The 11701-nt window shown below is 49.0% G+C and overlaps 5 protein-coding genes across 5 annotated transcripts; 3 read left to right on the plus strand and 2 right to left on the minus strand.

Annotated features, from left to right (window-relative positions):
• Positions 1–503: 503 nt before the first annotated feature.
• BDQ94DRAFT_177609 (SDR family NAD(P)-dependent oxidoreductase) lies at positions 504–1568 on the plus strand (the record flags this gene model as incomplete). Its single annotated transcript, XM_026772951.1, has 6 exons — positions 504–552; positions 608–968; positions 1023–1135; positions 1194–1216; positions 1273–1325; positions 1379–1568. The coding sequence occupies 6 exons, from the start codon at positions 504–506 to the stop codon at positions 1566–1568; spliced, it is 789 nt and encodes a 262-aa protein (XP_026627785.1).
• A 799-nt stretch (positions 1569–2367) lies between these two features.
• Positions 2368–4504, plus strand: BDQ94DRAFT_158683 (flavin-containing monooxygenase; the record flags this gene model as incomplete). The annotated part of the gene is made up of 9 exons (XM_026768987.1): positions 2368–2533; positions 2599–3006; positions 3069–3133; positions 3193–3409; positions 3476–3522; positions 3584–3721; positions 3779–3980; positions 4093–4187; positions 4247–4504. 9 exons carry the CDS (start codon positions 2368–2370, stop codon positions 4502–4504), a joined length of 1596 nt encoding a protein of 531 aa, XP_026627786.1.
• Positions 4505–5135: 631 nt separating this feature from the next.
• BDQ94DRAFT_177611 (cytochrome P450) lies at positions 5136–6712 on the plus strand (the record flags this gene model as incomplete). Its single annotated transcript, XM_026772952.1, has 1 exon — positions 5136–6712. The coding sequence occupies one exon, from the start codon at positions 5136–5138 to the stop codon at positions 6687–6689; it is 1554 nt and encodes a 517-aa protein (XP_026627787.1). The 3' UTR covers positions 6690–6712.
• Positions 6713–6720: 8 nt separating this feature from the next.
• BDQ94DRAFT_140863 (magnesium transporter CorA family protein) lies at positions 6721–8112 on the minus strand. Its single transcript, XM_026765711.1, has 2 exons — positions 7439–8112; positions 6721–7382 (listed from the first exon to the last, which is right to left on the minus strand). The coding sequence occupies exons 1-2, from the start codon at positions 7987–7989 to the stop codon at positions 6794–6796; spliced, it is 1140 nt and encodes a 379-aa protein (XP_026627788.1). The 5' UTR covers positions 7990–8112; the 3' UTR covers positions 6721–6793.
• Positions 8113–8774: 662 nt separating this feature from the next.
• BDQ94DRAFT_169085 (uncharacterized protein) lies at positions 8775–9668 on the minus strand (the record flags this gene model as incomplete). Its single annotated transcript, XM_026771213.1, has 3 exons — positions 8775–8960; positions 9019–9244; positions 9304–9668. 3 exons carry the CDS (start codon positions 9666–9668, stop codon positions 8775–8777), a joined length of 777 nt encoding a protein of 258 aa, XP_026627789.1.
• Positions 9669–11701: the final 2033 nt, after the last annotated feature.

Here is an 11701-nt window from a genome sequence, read left to right on the forward strand (position 1 = left end):
GGTTAATTAGATTTTACTTCATTAGTTCGACATAGCCAAGTGCAAGTGATCGGACATATCAATACTAAATTCGTCGTAGAGCCATGCGCCGTGCAAGTAGACGAAATAGGCAGTAGTGCATTCTGTTCGAGAGGGGAATAAGTCATGCTGCCATGTCGTCCCAGATGTTTAGTCACATTTGCGGAAGTTTATGTAGATCTAAATAATGTCTCCTGCATTTACACTTTCCCACTTAAGAATTTCGGGGTTGCGAGGGGGTAAATAGCAGCAAGGGATGCAAGGAAGAATGGCGACGATTTTTATCATACACATGAGAGAAGAGATACTGCATAAGCGGTGTACCTGGGCGCTACAAGCCTTAGAAATGGCATTCTTACGGAGAGATTTCTGTGAGCATCAATATTCCAATGAGGAAGGGAACAGGCCTGTGTTTTGCAAAATATCCCTGTTCTATTTCAATTTTAAATCATTTATCTGTCCTATAGTATTGAAAAAGTACTGCCATGGCTTATCTTCTACGCGGAACAGCCTTCATTACTGGAGCAGGCTCGGGTAGGACTGCACCATCACGTGAATCTAATCGCGGAGCTGAAGCAAAGAAAATTAGGCATCGGAGCTGGCGTGGCTCGTACGTTCAGCCAGAACGGAATTTCCAAGCTAGCATTAATCGACATTAATCCGTCAAGTCTTCAAAAAGTTTCCGAGTCGCTGAGACAAAGATCTCCCGATGTAGAACTACTAACAGCAGCTGTTGACGTGACTAACGAAGTACATGTCGACAATGCGGTCCAGAAGGCGGCCACTAAGTTCGGTCGTGTGGACATTGGAGTTAACTGCGCTGGAGTTTGTGATCCGAAAGAGCCTACTGATCGATTGTCCCTGAAGGATTGGCAGCGGACAATTAACATTAACCAGACCGGTGTGTGGCTGTCGCAGAGGGCACTTATTCGGCAAATGCTCACTCAGACGTATTACAACTCTAATAGGCTGTGGCGGTAGATTCATGTTCTGACACTCTATAGATCGCGTGATATTCGACATGGCCGGGGTGTTATTATAAACGTCTGCTCTTCGCTAGGCATTACTGCCTCAGCTACGGGTATGCCTTATCCAGCATACACATCCTCGAAACACGGTACGTTTGTTCGCGCGGCCCAAAGAATATTCTGCTCAGGGCTTATAAGCATCTACAGGCGTGATGGGGTTCACGAAAATGGTTTGCAGCAACTATCAAATTTTAATATGATTCACCTCAGCTGATTAATGGCATAGGATGCCAAGTACTACGCTCCCATTGGGATTCGCATAAATGCAGTCTGCCCAGGGTATGTTAAGCTTTGATTTTGCTGGCTCTTGTACATCTCTGAAGCGCGTACAGATTTGTGGACACTCCAATGGTATTGGGAGCAGGGAATTCGGGGGTCTTTAAGAAAGAAGTTGAGAGTGCACCAGTAGGAAGAATAGCCAATGTGGAAGAGATCACAGATTCAATCTTATTCCTCGCATCGCCGATGAGCAGCTTTATCTATGGAGCAGGATTAGTCGTTGACGGGGGATATGGACTCTAGATGCTCGTTATACTGTTAACCAGGGATTTGATCAGAGTTTCTCCATTGGGATCAGGCGAGAATTAAAACTTTCTATCTTCTACTATGTTACCGCGATATCTAAACTCATGCATGGCCTGTAGCTGCATCTGTTTGGCGGAGCTATAGCATGCAAACAACTTCGAAACCTCAATATATTTTTCTTCATGATGGGCACCATACACGAGCCTAAGACCACGGGAGAGACGACACTCACGCTTTCATCAGTATTCGTGTACCTTGGCTTAGGTCTCATGACCACTGGGACTCTCCTGGCATTACATGTAGCCTATTTGCCTTGCTGAGCTCCACCACAATGTTGTGGAGCAATAGGGCCCTCCTGTAGAAGGAAACTACATGAACTGATGCATTACATCGTAAACGGCTATGCCTATCACTGGAAGAGATGACTATCCTTCTTCGGACCTCTTTTTATTTGTGCAGATGACTAAGCGGAAATATGAAAATGGCCAACGAACAGACGTGCTCGCCCTCCATTTAATTTAAATACACATGAAAGCATATGTAAGGGACGCATTCAGCAAAGACGTTATCCAGCTACCTGCAATATGCTTAAGAAACCAAGGTATGAATGAAAATCGCAATATGTTGTAGAACCTCGCTAGTGGAACATGTGCTAGCCTTACTATGTAGGGTATAGATGTGTATGCCTCATCCCGTGACCTAAGACCACCTACTCTAAGCATGATGTCCTCGCTCAAGTTCTTACGTGCCTCACACCCAGATCGAACTATGCACAGTTTTACTTGCCTTTCAAACTATGATATCTGCATCGACGACCGATACCTTCACCCAAGTGATCATTATCGGAGCAGGTATGTCAGGTCTGGCCATGGCCTGTCAGCTCAAAAAGCAACTTTGCTGCGAGGACTTTGTCATATACGACCGAGCTCCTAACTTTGGAGGAACATGGTACTTTAACAAGTGTGAGTTTCTGCCTGTGACTACCTGAGCAGACTTATAGTCACCTTTTCGCTCATAAATGGAGTAGATCCAGGTTGCGGAGTCGACATCCCTGCGGCGTTCTATAGCTTTTCCTTCGCTCTATACCCCCAATTCACCTGCTTCTTCCCGAAGCAAGAAGAGATATTGCAATATATCCACGGCGTTGCAGACGAGTTCAGCGTGGCTCTGAAACTGGTTGGTCATACAGAGTGGGAGGGGGCAGACTGGCAGGATTCTGAACAGTGCTGGGAAGTGAGACTGAGGGAGATCCCGAGTGGTCGGAAGTTCACTCGTCGTTGTCGAATTCTTATCTCGGCTGTGGGGGGATTGACGAATCCCAAGCATGTCATGCTGCAAGGAATAAAAAGATTCCAAGGGAATATAGTGCATACAGCACGGTGGGATCAGGGGACTTCCGTTGCAGGGAAAAACGTCATCGTCATTGGAAATGGAGGTAGTGGCCCGAGTCCTTGCTATTCTCTGCGCTGGATGCTGACATTCAGATGTTGATCCTAGCGTCAGCCACCCAGTTGATCCCAGCCATTGCCGAGGATGCCGCCTCTATCACTCAGTTTATTCGGGTATGCTTGCCAAATTTATGGGGAGCATTGCTCTGTATCCATGCTCAGGAACATTATAGACCCCACATCACTATATGCCCGGCAAAAACTTCCGGATCAACGGACTCTGGAGTACTATCTTTCAAAGCATACCGGTATGCTTCTGGCTGTTTCGGGCATTCATCTTTCTTTATCTAGAGACCTCTATTCTCCTCGGGGAACTCACATGGCTGGGGGAATTGATGAGGAGATGGGAGACTTATAGATCCCGACAGCATGTGAGGAAGTGTGCGCCAGGTAAGTTATTGAATATTGTCCAATCTTTTCTTTAAGGAATATGCTGACACTCTGAATCTGCGGAAGAGCAGTATTGGTCTCTTCTCACCCCAGAATACTCTATCGGGTGCAAGGTAACCGTTATTCATGCGTGTATATTCAGTTTTCACGTACTGGATGCTAAGCATGACTTAGCGCCGTGTGTTTGATAATGACGGTTACCTGAAATGTCTACACCGACCCAATGTCGACATCACAAATGATCCAGTTGTGGCAGTGGAGGAGCAGTCTATAATAACGCAAACTGGGAAGAGGTTTCCGGCAGATTTGATTGTATGCTTCTCCAGATGCAATACCACGAGAGACCGACGTTGACTTGCATTATGGAAGGTGTTTGCGACGGGGTTCGCTCTCTCGCAGTACGACATCGACCTGCGAGGTCGTAACGGGCGTACGCGACAAGAACATTGGAATCGATTCGGCTGTATACAAGCATTTGAGACGGTGGCCATGGCGGAATTTCCGAACTTCTTCTACATTCTCGGACCCAACTCTGGCAGGGGCCATACATCAACTGTCTATTCAATTGAAAGTTATGATGCCTGTGCACCAACTGTTACTCATAGACCATTGCTAATCTTGACCCTCCAGCCACGTTGACCTGGTAATTCGGATTATTAAACCAATAATGGAACACAATGCAGTTTCAGTTGTGATAAAACAAGCAAGTGAAGAACGGTTTAACGCGAAGTTGAAGTCTGCACTTAGGAAGACCGTCTTCACAAATATGTGCAGAAGTGTGAGTTTCACTTTGGTTGACAGGAACCTTACTCCACCCTATTAATAAGTCTTCCACAGTGGTACATAGACCCACGAACAGACCAGAATTGGTTTACTTACCCATGGAATTCCTTCAGAATGTGGTACACGACTCAGTATGGTGGGATGGAAGATTGGACATACACGAAAGCAGTTGCCAGCCTCGACAATCAGTCTCGTCCGTGTTCTAACCGTTGTGGAAGAGAAGCCCTTCCTATCCTGATTATAATCCTCTCCGTTCTCTTTGGTTGCATATTTGTGACGGAACATGGAATGCTTCTATCTTCATGTACCTAATGCTGCGTGAGTATCAGCATGTGCGTGTCAGACTCGGCTACTCAAAGCTGCGAAACTCTTTAATATGTATCATTAAATTCCCGTATTAAGACATCAGTTCTGCAATCATGCCTTGGACAATGCTGTAACGCAGAATGGCCTCACATCGCACATCCACCAATGATAGACTCCTATTAAAATTCTTCACCAGCTAGACTGTCATCCCACAACGGCCGTGCGTCGAGTGACAGGTGCCCCGTGGATGCGCTAATGCACCTCAGCGGGTCATCAGACGGCACAACGCTATGCATGGGCGTTTAAGTGACACCAAAGTAGCCATCCAACAACTAGGGTGATGATATTCCTCTACCACTGTCCATATTAGACTTTCCCACCGTCATAATGGGCTTTCCTCAGCCCGCCCGAAGCCCAAACTAATGCAAGGCGTTCCACCGCAACTGAGGAGACGTTTCTCTCCTCACGAGTCGAATAGCTTTTAGGGGATATCCCTGCTCGTGTAGCCAAAGAGGGGGAAGGAATTAACACTACTAGTATATAAGAGTAGAACCAACATATAAGGACACCCCCCTCTCCCCGCTCAGCCCTCCTCCACTCCTCCACAAAATTGCACCTATACATACACACCACCACAATGCCCACCATCCTCCTCACCCTCCTCACCCTCCTGACCCTCCGCCTCCTCTACGAATACAAACGCGACCGCAACCTCCCTCCAGGCCCCCGCCGGCTCCCCCTAATCGGCAACCTGCACCAAGCCCCTCAGACCCTCCCTTGGCGCGTCTTCGACCAATGGAGCAAAACCTACGGCCCTATCATGTCCGCCCAATTCGGGCGCCAGACCCTGATTTTAATAACCTCACCCACCATCGCGCGCGATCTCCTCGACAAACGCGGAAGCATCTACGCCGACCGCCCTGACCTCGTCATGGCCAACAACATCACGAAGGGCCTGCACATGCTCATCCGGCAATACGACGACTGGCTGAAACTCCACCAGCGCCTCGATGCTCCGCTGCTTAGTCCCCGCGCGTCGAATACTTACCATCCGATCCAGGATCTCGAGAGCAAGCAGCTCATGTTCGACCTGCTGCAGTCGAATGACTTCGACGCGCATTTCGAGAGATATAGTGGGAGTTTGATGTTCGCGTTGGCGTACGGATTCCGACTTCTCTCGCCGAAGGGGCAAGAGCTGCGCGATATGCGGACTATTCAGGGTAATTTTACCTACGCGGCTAGGGTAGGGACGTGGATTGTGGATGCTATTCCAGTGCTGAATTATCTGCCGGCGGTGGTGGCGCCGTGGAAGAGGCTTGCGGAGAAGTTATTTAAACTAGAGGCGAGTGTGCATACGAGACATCTGGAGAAGGGGTTAAATAGTGAGCCGTGGAATTGGTCGAAGGAGTTTGCGGCGTCGAAGCATGCCGAGGGGATGCCGCGGTTGGATTTGGCGTATAATTTGGGGATATTGGTGGATGCGGGGTTTGAGACGACGTGGGCGGTGATGAAAATCTTTGTGCTGGCGATTCGGTCGAATCCGCGGTTTGTGGTGGTCGCGCGAAAGGAGTTAGATGAGGTGGTGGGTGAGGATAGGATGCCGACCTTTGAGGATCAGGAGAAGCTGGTGTATATTCAGGCGGTTGTGGATGAGACTCTGCGGTGGAGGTCGATGGCTCCGGGTGGCATACCGCATGCTACGAGGAAGGAGGATACTTATATGGGATATCGAATTCCCAAGGGAGCGACGGTGATTCCGTTGTTTTGGTCTATGTGCCTGACTGACGAGCCGTGGGATGATCCGCTGGAGTTCAGGCCGGAGAGGTGGTTCGAGGCGACGGAGAAGGAGGAAGGTCGGTTCCGCAATTTCTTTGGGTATGGGCGGCGGATATGCACCGGGCGGCATATTGCTAGGAATTCGTTATTCTTGTTGATGGCCAGAATTCTCTGGGCGTTTGATATCCAGGCGCCGTTGGGGGATGATGGGAAGCCGGTCCCGGTGGATGATATGGCGTTTGATTCTGCTTTTGTATCGACACCGGAACCGTTTGAGGCGCTGTTCGTGCCGCGGAGTGAGAAGACCAAAGAGATTGTGGAGAGGGAGTGGAATGAGATGGAGAAGGATATGGCGGTGTTGATGGGCCAAGTGCGAGAGAGCCAGCGGGCGCTTGGGCTGGATGTTAGGGCGTGAGGAGTACGTGGGATTAAGCGAAGGAAATTAACATAGTATTAGGTATATGGCATTAAGTATGTAAGATGAAGCTATACGTCTATCAAACAAATGTAGTGTATCGGTTACCGATCGAGCAATCCGATTCGTTTGGCCACCCAGGCAAATATAACAGTCAATCCCAGGATGAAACCTAGAATGCTAAACCACCATGTGAGTGAATTGTCCCCATCATGTGTCTTCCCTGGCACTCTGACATTCATTCCAAATAGACCCGTGATGAACTGCATCGGCACGAGAATAGAAGCAAGAACCGTCAGCTTGCTAAGTGCTGATGCAATACCATTGCGCATGCGTCCGGAGTCGAAATGAACCTGAGTGAGGTACTTGGACTGCAATCGCGAGAGCATCTGCTCGGCCTGCTCGAGGTTGGCAATCATGGTGACGACGTGATCGCAGATATCGCTAAGATACAGGGCAACTTGCGACGACGAGGTGTCGGAGATATCGCAGTGCCGCGCAAAGGAGCGGATGACATCGATCTTGTCGTGCAGCGGCTGACGAATATTCATGACCTCCTTGCGCAGTTTGAAGATGCGCTGCAAGGCGAGTCCCATGTCATCAGGTCGAGTGATGGAGACAGAGTCTTCCACGGTTACAACACCATTTTCAACACGACTGATGAACGGGGCAAAGCCGTCAACGATATCATCGCTGCCAGGCATCAGTAAACACAGCCGTAACAGAGCTAGAGTAGTGGTGGGGCTTACATCAGGGCATAGCAAATCCAATCGCTGGTCAACAGCAGATGGCTGCTGTGCTCCTTGATACGCTGTCGCACATGGCTAGTGTGCAAACTGGGGTCGAAGCTGAAGCTGAGAACGCCGCCTCGAAACACCACGGCGTACAGGTTGTGCGAGACGATACGCACTCCAGTGTCCGTCTCGAGCCGACGCGGCGGTCGCAGGGAGAGAAAGTAGTACTGACCGAAAAGTTCGATCTTCTCTCTGGTTTCACGGGTCTTGATATCCTCCGTGGTCAGGGGATGGAGGTTGAAGAATCGCGCAAGGGCTTCAATGTCTTCTTCCGATGGGGCCGTAATATCAAGCCACCATAAGCCACTGTGAGCCCCTGTTTCCAGGAGGAGCTCAAAGGGCCTATACACGGAACATAAGTCCTCGATACTGGAGGCCTCGATCGAGGTCTTCAGTTGGGAGGTGAAGAAGTTGAGCCGGCTGGCCACTGCAACCCGGGGCTTCTCCAGACGGGGGTCGGGGGTCGAATCAGAGGACATGATTGCAGGCAGCGGGGCGGGCTCCATTCCCTAGGCGGGGAAGGCCAGATTGAAGATTATGGGCACAGCTGGGATGGAGGAGACATCAACGGGGATCCCAATGGGGAAGCGCAGCGCATCCTGACGATATGGTGTGCGATGGATGAAGCCTGACGATGCGATGAAAGACAGGGAGAGAGAAAAGTCGAGCCGGAGCCGTGGCGGTGCACCTGCCATCCCGCCTGTGGGCCAATCAGAGCAGGATCGTACCATCCACGTGTTACCGCCCGGTCAGTCTTTCTAGAAAGTGATGTATTGCGAGTTGTGAGACAACACCATTGACACTTCACCAGATATCTCTGATCTGTCAACTCTGCAAGAATCAGTGGCATACATACAGTGGTTTAAATATAGTAGCCGAGGCTCAACAGGTCCTTCCGAGTCCTCGCTGTCGGATGCTGACCAATCAGAGCGGCGGATCGCCATCTCCTTCGCATCGTCGCATCCGGCAACCATAAGCAGCACGTGACGGGCAGCAGGACAGAGAGATTACTAGAACGAACTGATCAAAAGTGAGTCTGCTAGTTGGGTGAAGCAAAAACACCGCTTCCTAGTAGTACTACTCTCGACCCATCTGCCTTTCAAGTTTCCATATTCGGAGCATAATTGATGCAAGATATTTGCCCATTTACCTAGCCCGTACATGTAGACGTCATTGCCAGAACGACGCTAGTTATCAATCAGCTAATCCATATCATCGTGACTCCATGTCCATGCCCCTTCCCAATAAATATATAACACCAAACCTGTACGCCAAAATCAGATGTATCAGTTTAGGATTTCATTGTGGTCTGGCCGCATGCCCCACCCAGCCAATACCGCGTCAGCAGCTGCACAGCATCGGTGTTCTTCCTCGTGAAATCGTACAATCTGGAAGCACGGATGTTAAGCGTCACTCCATCAAAATCGGCCTCCAAAACCCGGGCATGGCGTGGACCCATGAGAGAGAGCACCAGCATCTACCAAAGTAAGATTAGTATTAGACTCCTTTTGATTGCAAGCGAACAGGGACTGTACCGGAGCAACAATATGCGGCCGCAGGGTCTTAGACCTTAGACGGCCCCTCATAATATCGGTGATCGTCATGATCTCTCCACGAAGCAGACGGTTGTCGCCAATCACGTCATTTTCCACGATGGCCTTCATGTGGGGATGGTTTTGTTCGGGGTAATCTGTCACTGATACAGCATACCAATTGAAACCAAAACACTCTAGTAGCTGTCCGAACTTGAAATCTCCAATCCTATGATAAAAGAGTCAGAGAAACAGCTAGCATGCGGACTTGAGAAAGAAGTAACATACTCGCGATACACGCCAAAGGGAGGGTTGTGCGGATACTCGCGCAATGCAAAGGATCTGCAGTCCTGAAAGTGGTAAAAGAGAAAGACCTCCAATGCACGAGTGTCCCACATGATATGATCTGGGTTCAGCTGGTTCTTGAGAAACGCATCTTCTTCAGTTGGAAGAGGCAGGTTCTCTTCGTAGGGTTTGAAAAAGCATGGCGCGTCTTTACCCCCCTCTAGGGACAAAGGGAGATGGCGGATACCAGCCGCCTTCAGGTCGCTTGGTTCGACATGCATATAAGGTGTTTGCTTGATGTGCTCCTCAGCCTTAGCCAGAGCATGACGACGAACTTGTCGCTCAAGAAGAAGCTGTTGATCAGACATGATGACTGAGTCCTGAGAGGTGATGATGAACTGGGAAGGCAGGCAGAGAGATTGAATGTTGGCGACGGCTATCGCGGCCTGAGGCAAACATCTTATTGTCAAGGCCTCTTTGGGTTACGGCGTCTGGGCACCTTGCTCAGAACCTCTCAGTGACAGCAGCTACGTGTTAATGAATATAAATTTGGTCTACTATAGCAACAAGAGGAAGTGTACTTTATCACTGATACATGCGGCTCTATGTCAATCACTGCCCCTTCATGGCGGCAATCGATCCTGCCTTCTCATTCACCCCTCTCTCTGTTCTCAACCCATTGCTCTGTTAATGCGGCGACAAGGATATTCACATAGGAAATCAGACCCGCTTCTTCACAAGATGGGTATGTGTGAATACACGCTCGATAATCTGAGCGCACTGGATAAATTTCCTGTAACACATTCCCGTGGAAGTTCCAGTCACTGCCATAGTGGAATACGGATTATACCTGCTCATAGTCAAGGCCTCCCACGCGCCTAAGCCTATATAAAGGGGCTTCTCCTCCTGTCATCCAAGTTGCAGCTGGCATCAATCATTCTATATTTCATTATTTATATAACTTACTTCAAAGTCTACACTCTACAAATCGATATAACATATCGTCTCCAAAAGCAATTTGCTTACAAAGTATGGGAGGGTGTTGTTTCATGCACGCGGCGAAAACTTCAAACATCCCTCTTCAGGAAAACCTCCAGTATATCAACTCTTACAGCAGCCCTCCGGACCTGTCTGCTGTGTAACGTTACCCTGACCGCAGTTAATAAGCACCCGGGCAGACAGCGAAAGCGTCATGGTCCGATGCAGACTGACCGCTCGCCTGGAGCTGGCCGCGCAATTCGGCCACTGCACCACGTACCCGACGAATTTCGGTGTTGGATCGCCCGTCTAGGGAGGATGATGTGAAGGCGTCGACTATGGATAATATTTATACGGACTGATGGCCGCCTCTTAGGCGGATCATCCAGAAAGCACGAGCATTGGTCGAAGTTAAGCAGCTTTGAGGAAGGAAAGCTTGAATACCTACCCAGTAAGCTTGAGGATGCGCAGATGGTAGCCTAGGTTAAATTCGATCACACCGGACAAGTATTCCGGCAGAATGGGTGGCAGATCCATCAGGTTATGCAATACCCCCAGTTACTCCGGATCATTCCACACTCTTGTACTAATACACTCCAGGCTTTATTTATCTGCTCAAACAAAGCATACGCACAGACATACCGCGACACCACCGATCAGAAGATGGTACCCCTTTAGCCACGTCCGTTTCATCGTCAGCACTGGCAGTAATACTTTAGTCAAGGTCTTTGACCTACGCATGCCGAAGCACAAAATAAATAACTATATCAGTGCATCGTTTCCAAGATTTTCACGATGCAATCCGAATCTTCTACATGATCTCCCAACCTCACCATCAACTCCGCTAATGATGATATTACCACGTGTCACGAGATCCTCATCCCATTGACCAAATATGCAGAGTAGAATGATGGCTATACCTTCAGCAAATATACCGTACGTTGGCCCCAGGACCGCGTTCGTTTCTCAAAATGCGTTAATTTGGACCCTGGAGCACACTGGGTCAAGGGCAATTGAAACTATTGGTCATGTTCTGCTAGAAATCACCTTACGTTCCTATGCATATTCCAGCCAAGCTATTGACAAGCAAACGGCAGGAGACCAACATCGGATCCAGAATGGCAGTGGTTTGGGAGTGTTATTGGAAGCATAAAGCGATCGTTGTCTTGTTCACGCATCTTATCAAACCGAAGATGGTTGCCTAAATGGAAGCTGTGAGAATCAATGGGATTCCACATCAAGGCACTGGAAACGCTTAACAACGGTACCATCCACCATCAAGAAGAGGTTTTCTCTGTCAAATCTCTTATAAAGTACCTCGTTCTCTTGGCATTGTTGCTCCCACTTGCACATTCTCTTTTCCGCGTAAAAACACCACTTCCTATCATGATTCTTGTTGCCAAGTCCACTACCCTGATACTGT

The sequence above is a fragment of the Aspergillus welwitschiae genome, assembly GCF_003344945.1.
Source record: "Aspergillus welwitschiae strain CBS 139.54b unplaced genomic scaffold BDQ94scaffold_11, whole genome shotgun sequence".
Classification (NCBI taxonomy): domain Eukaryota; kingdom Fungi; phylum Ascomycota; class Eurotiomycetes; order Eurotiales; family Aspergillaceae; genus Aspergillus; species Aspergillus welwitschiae.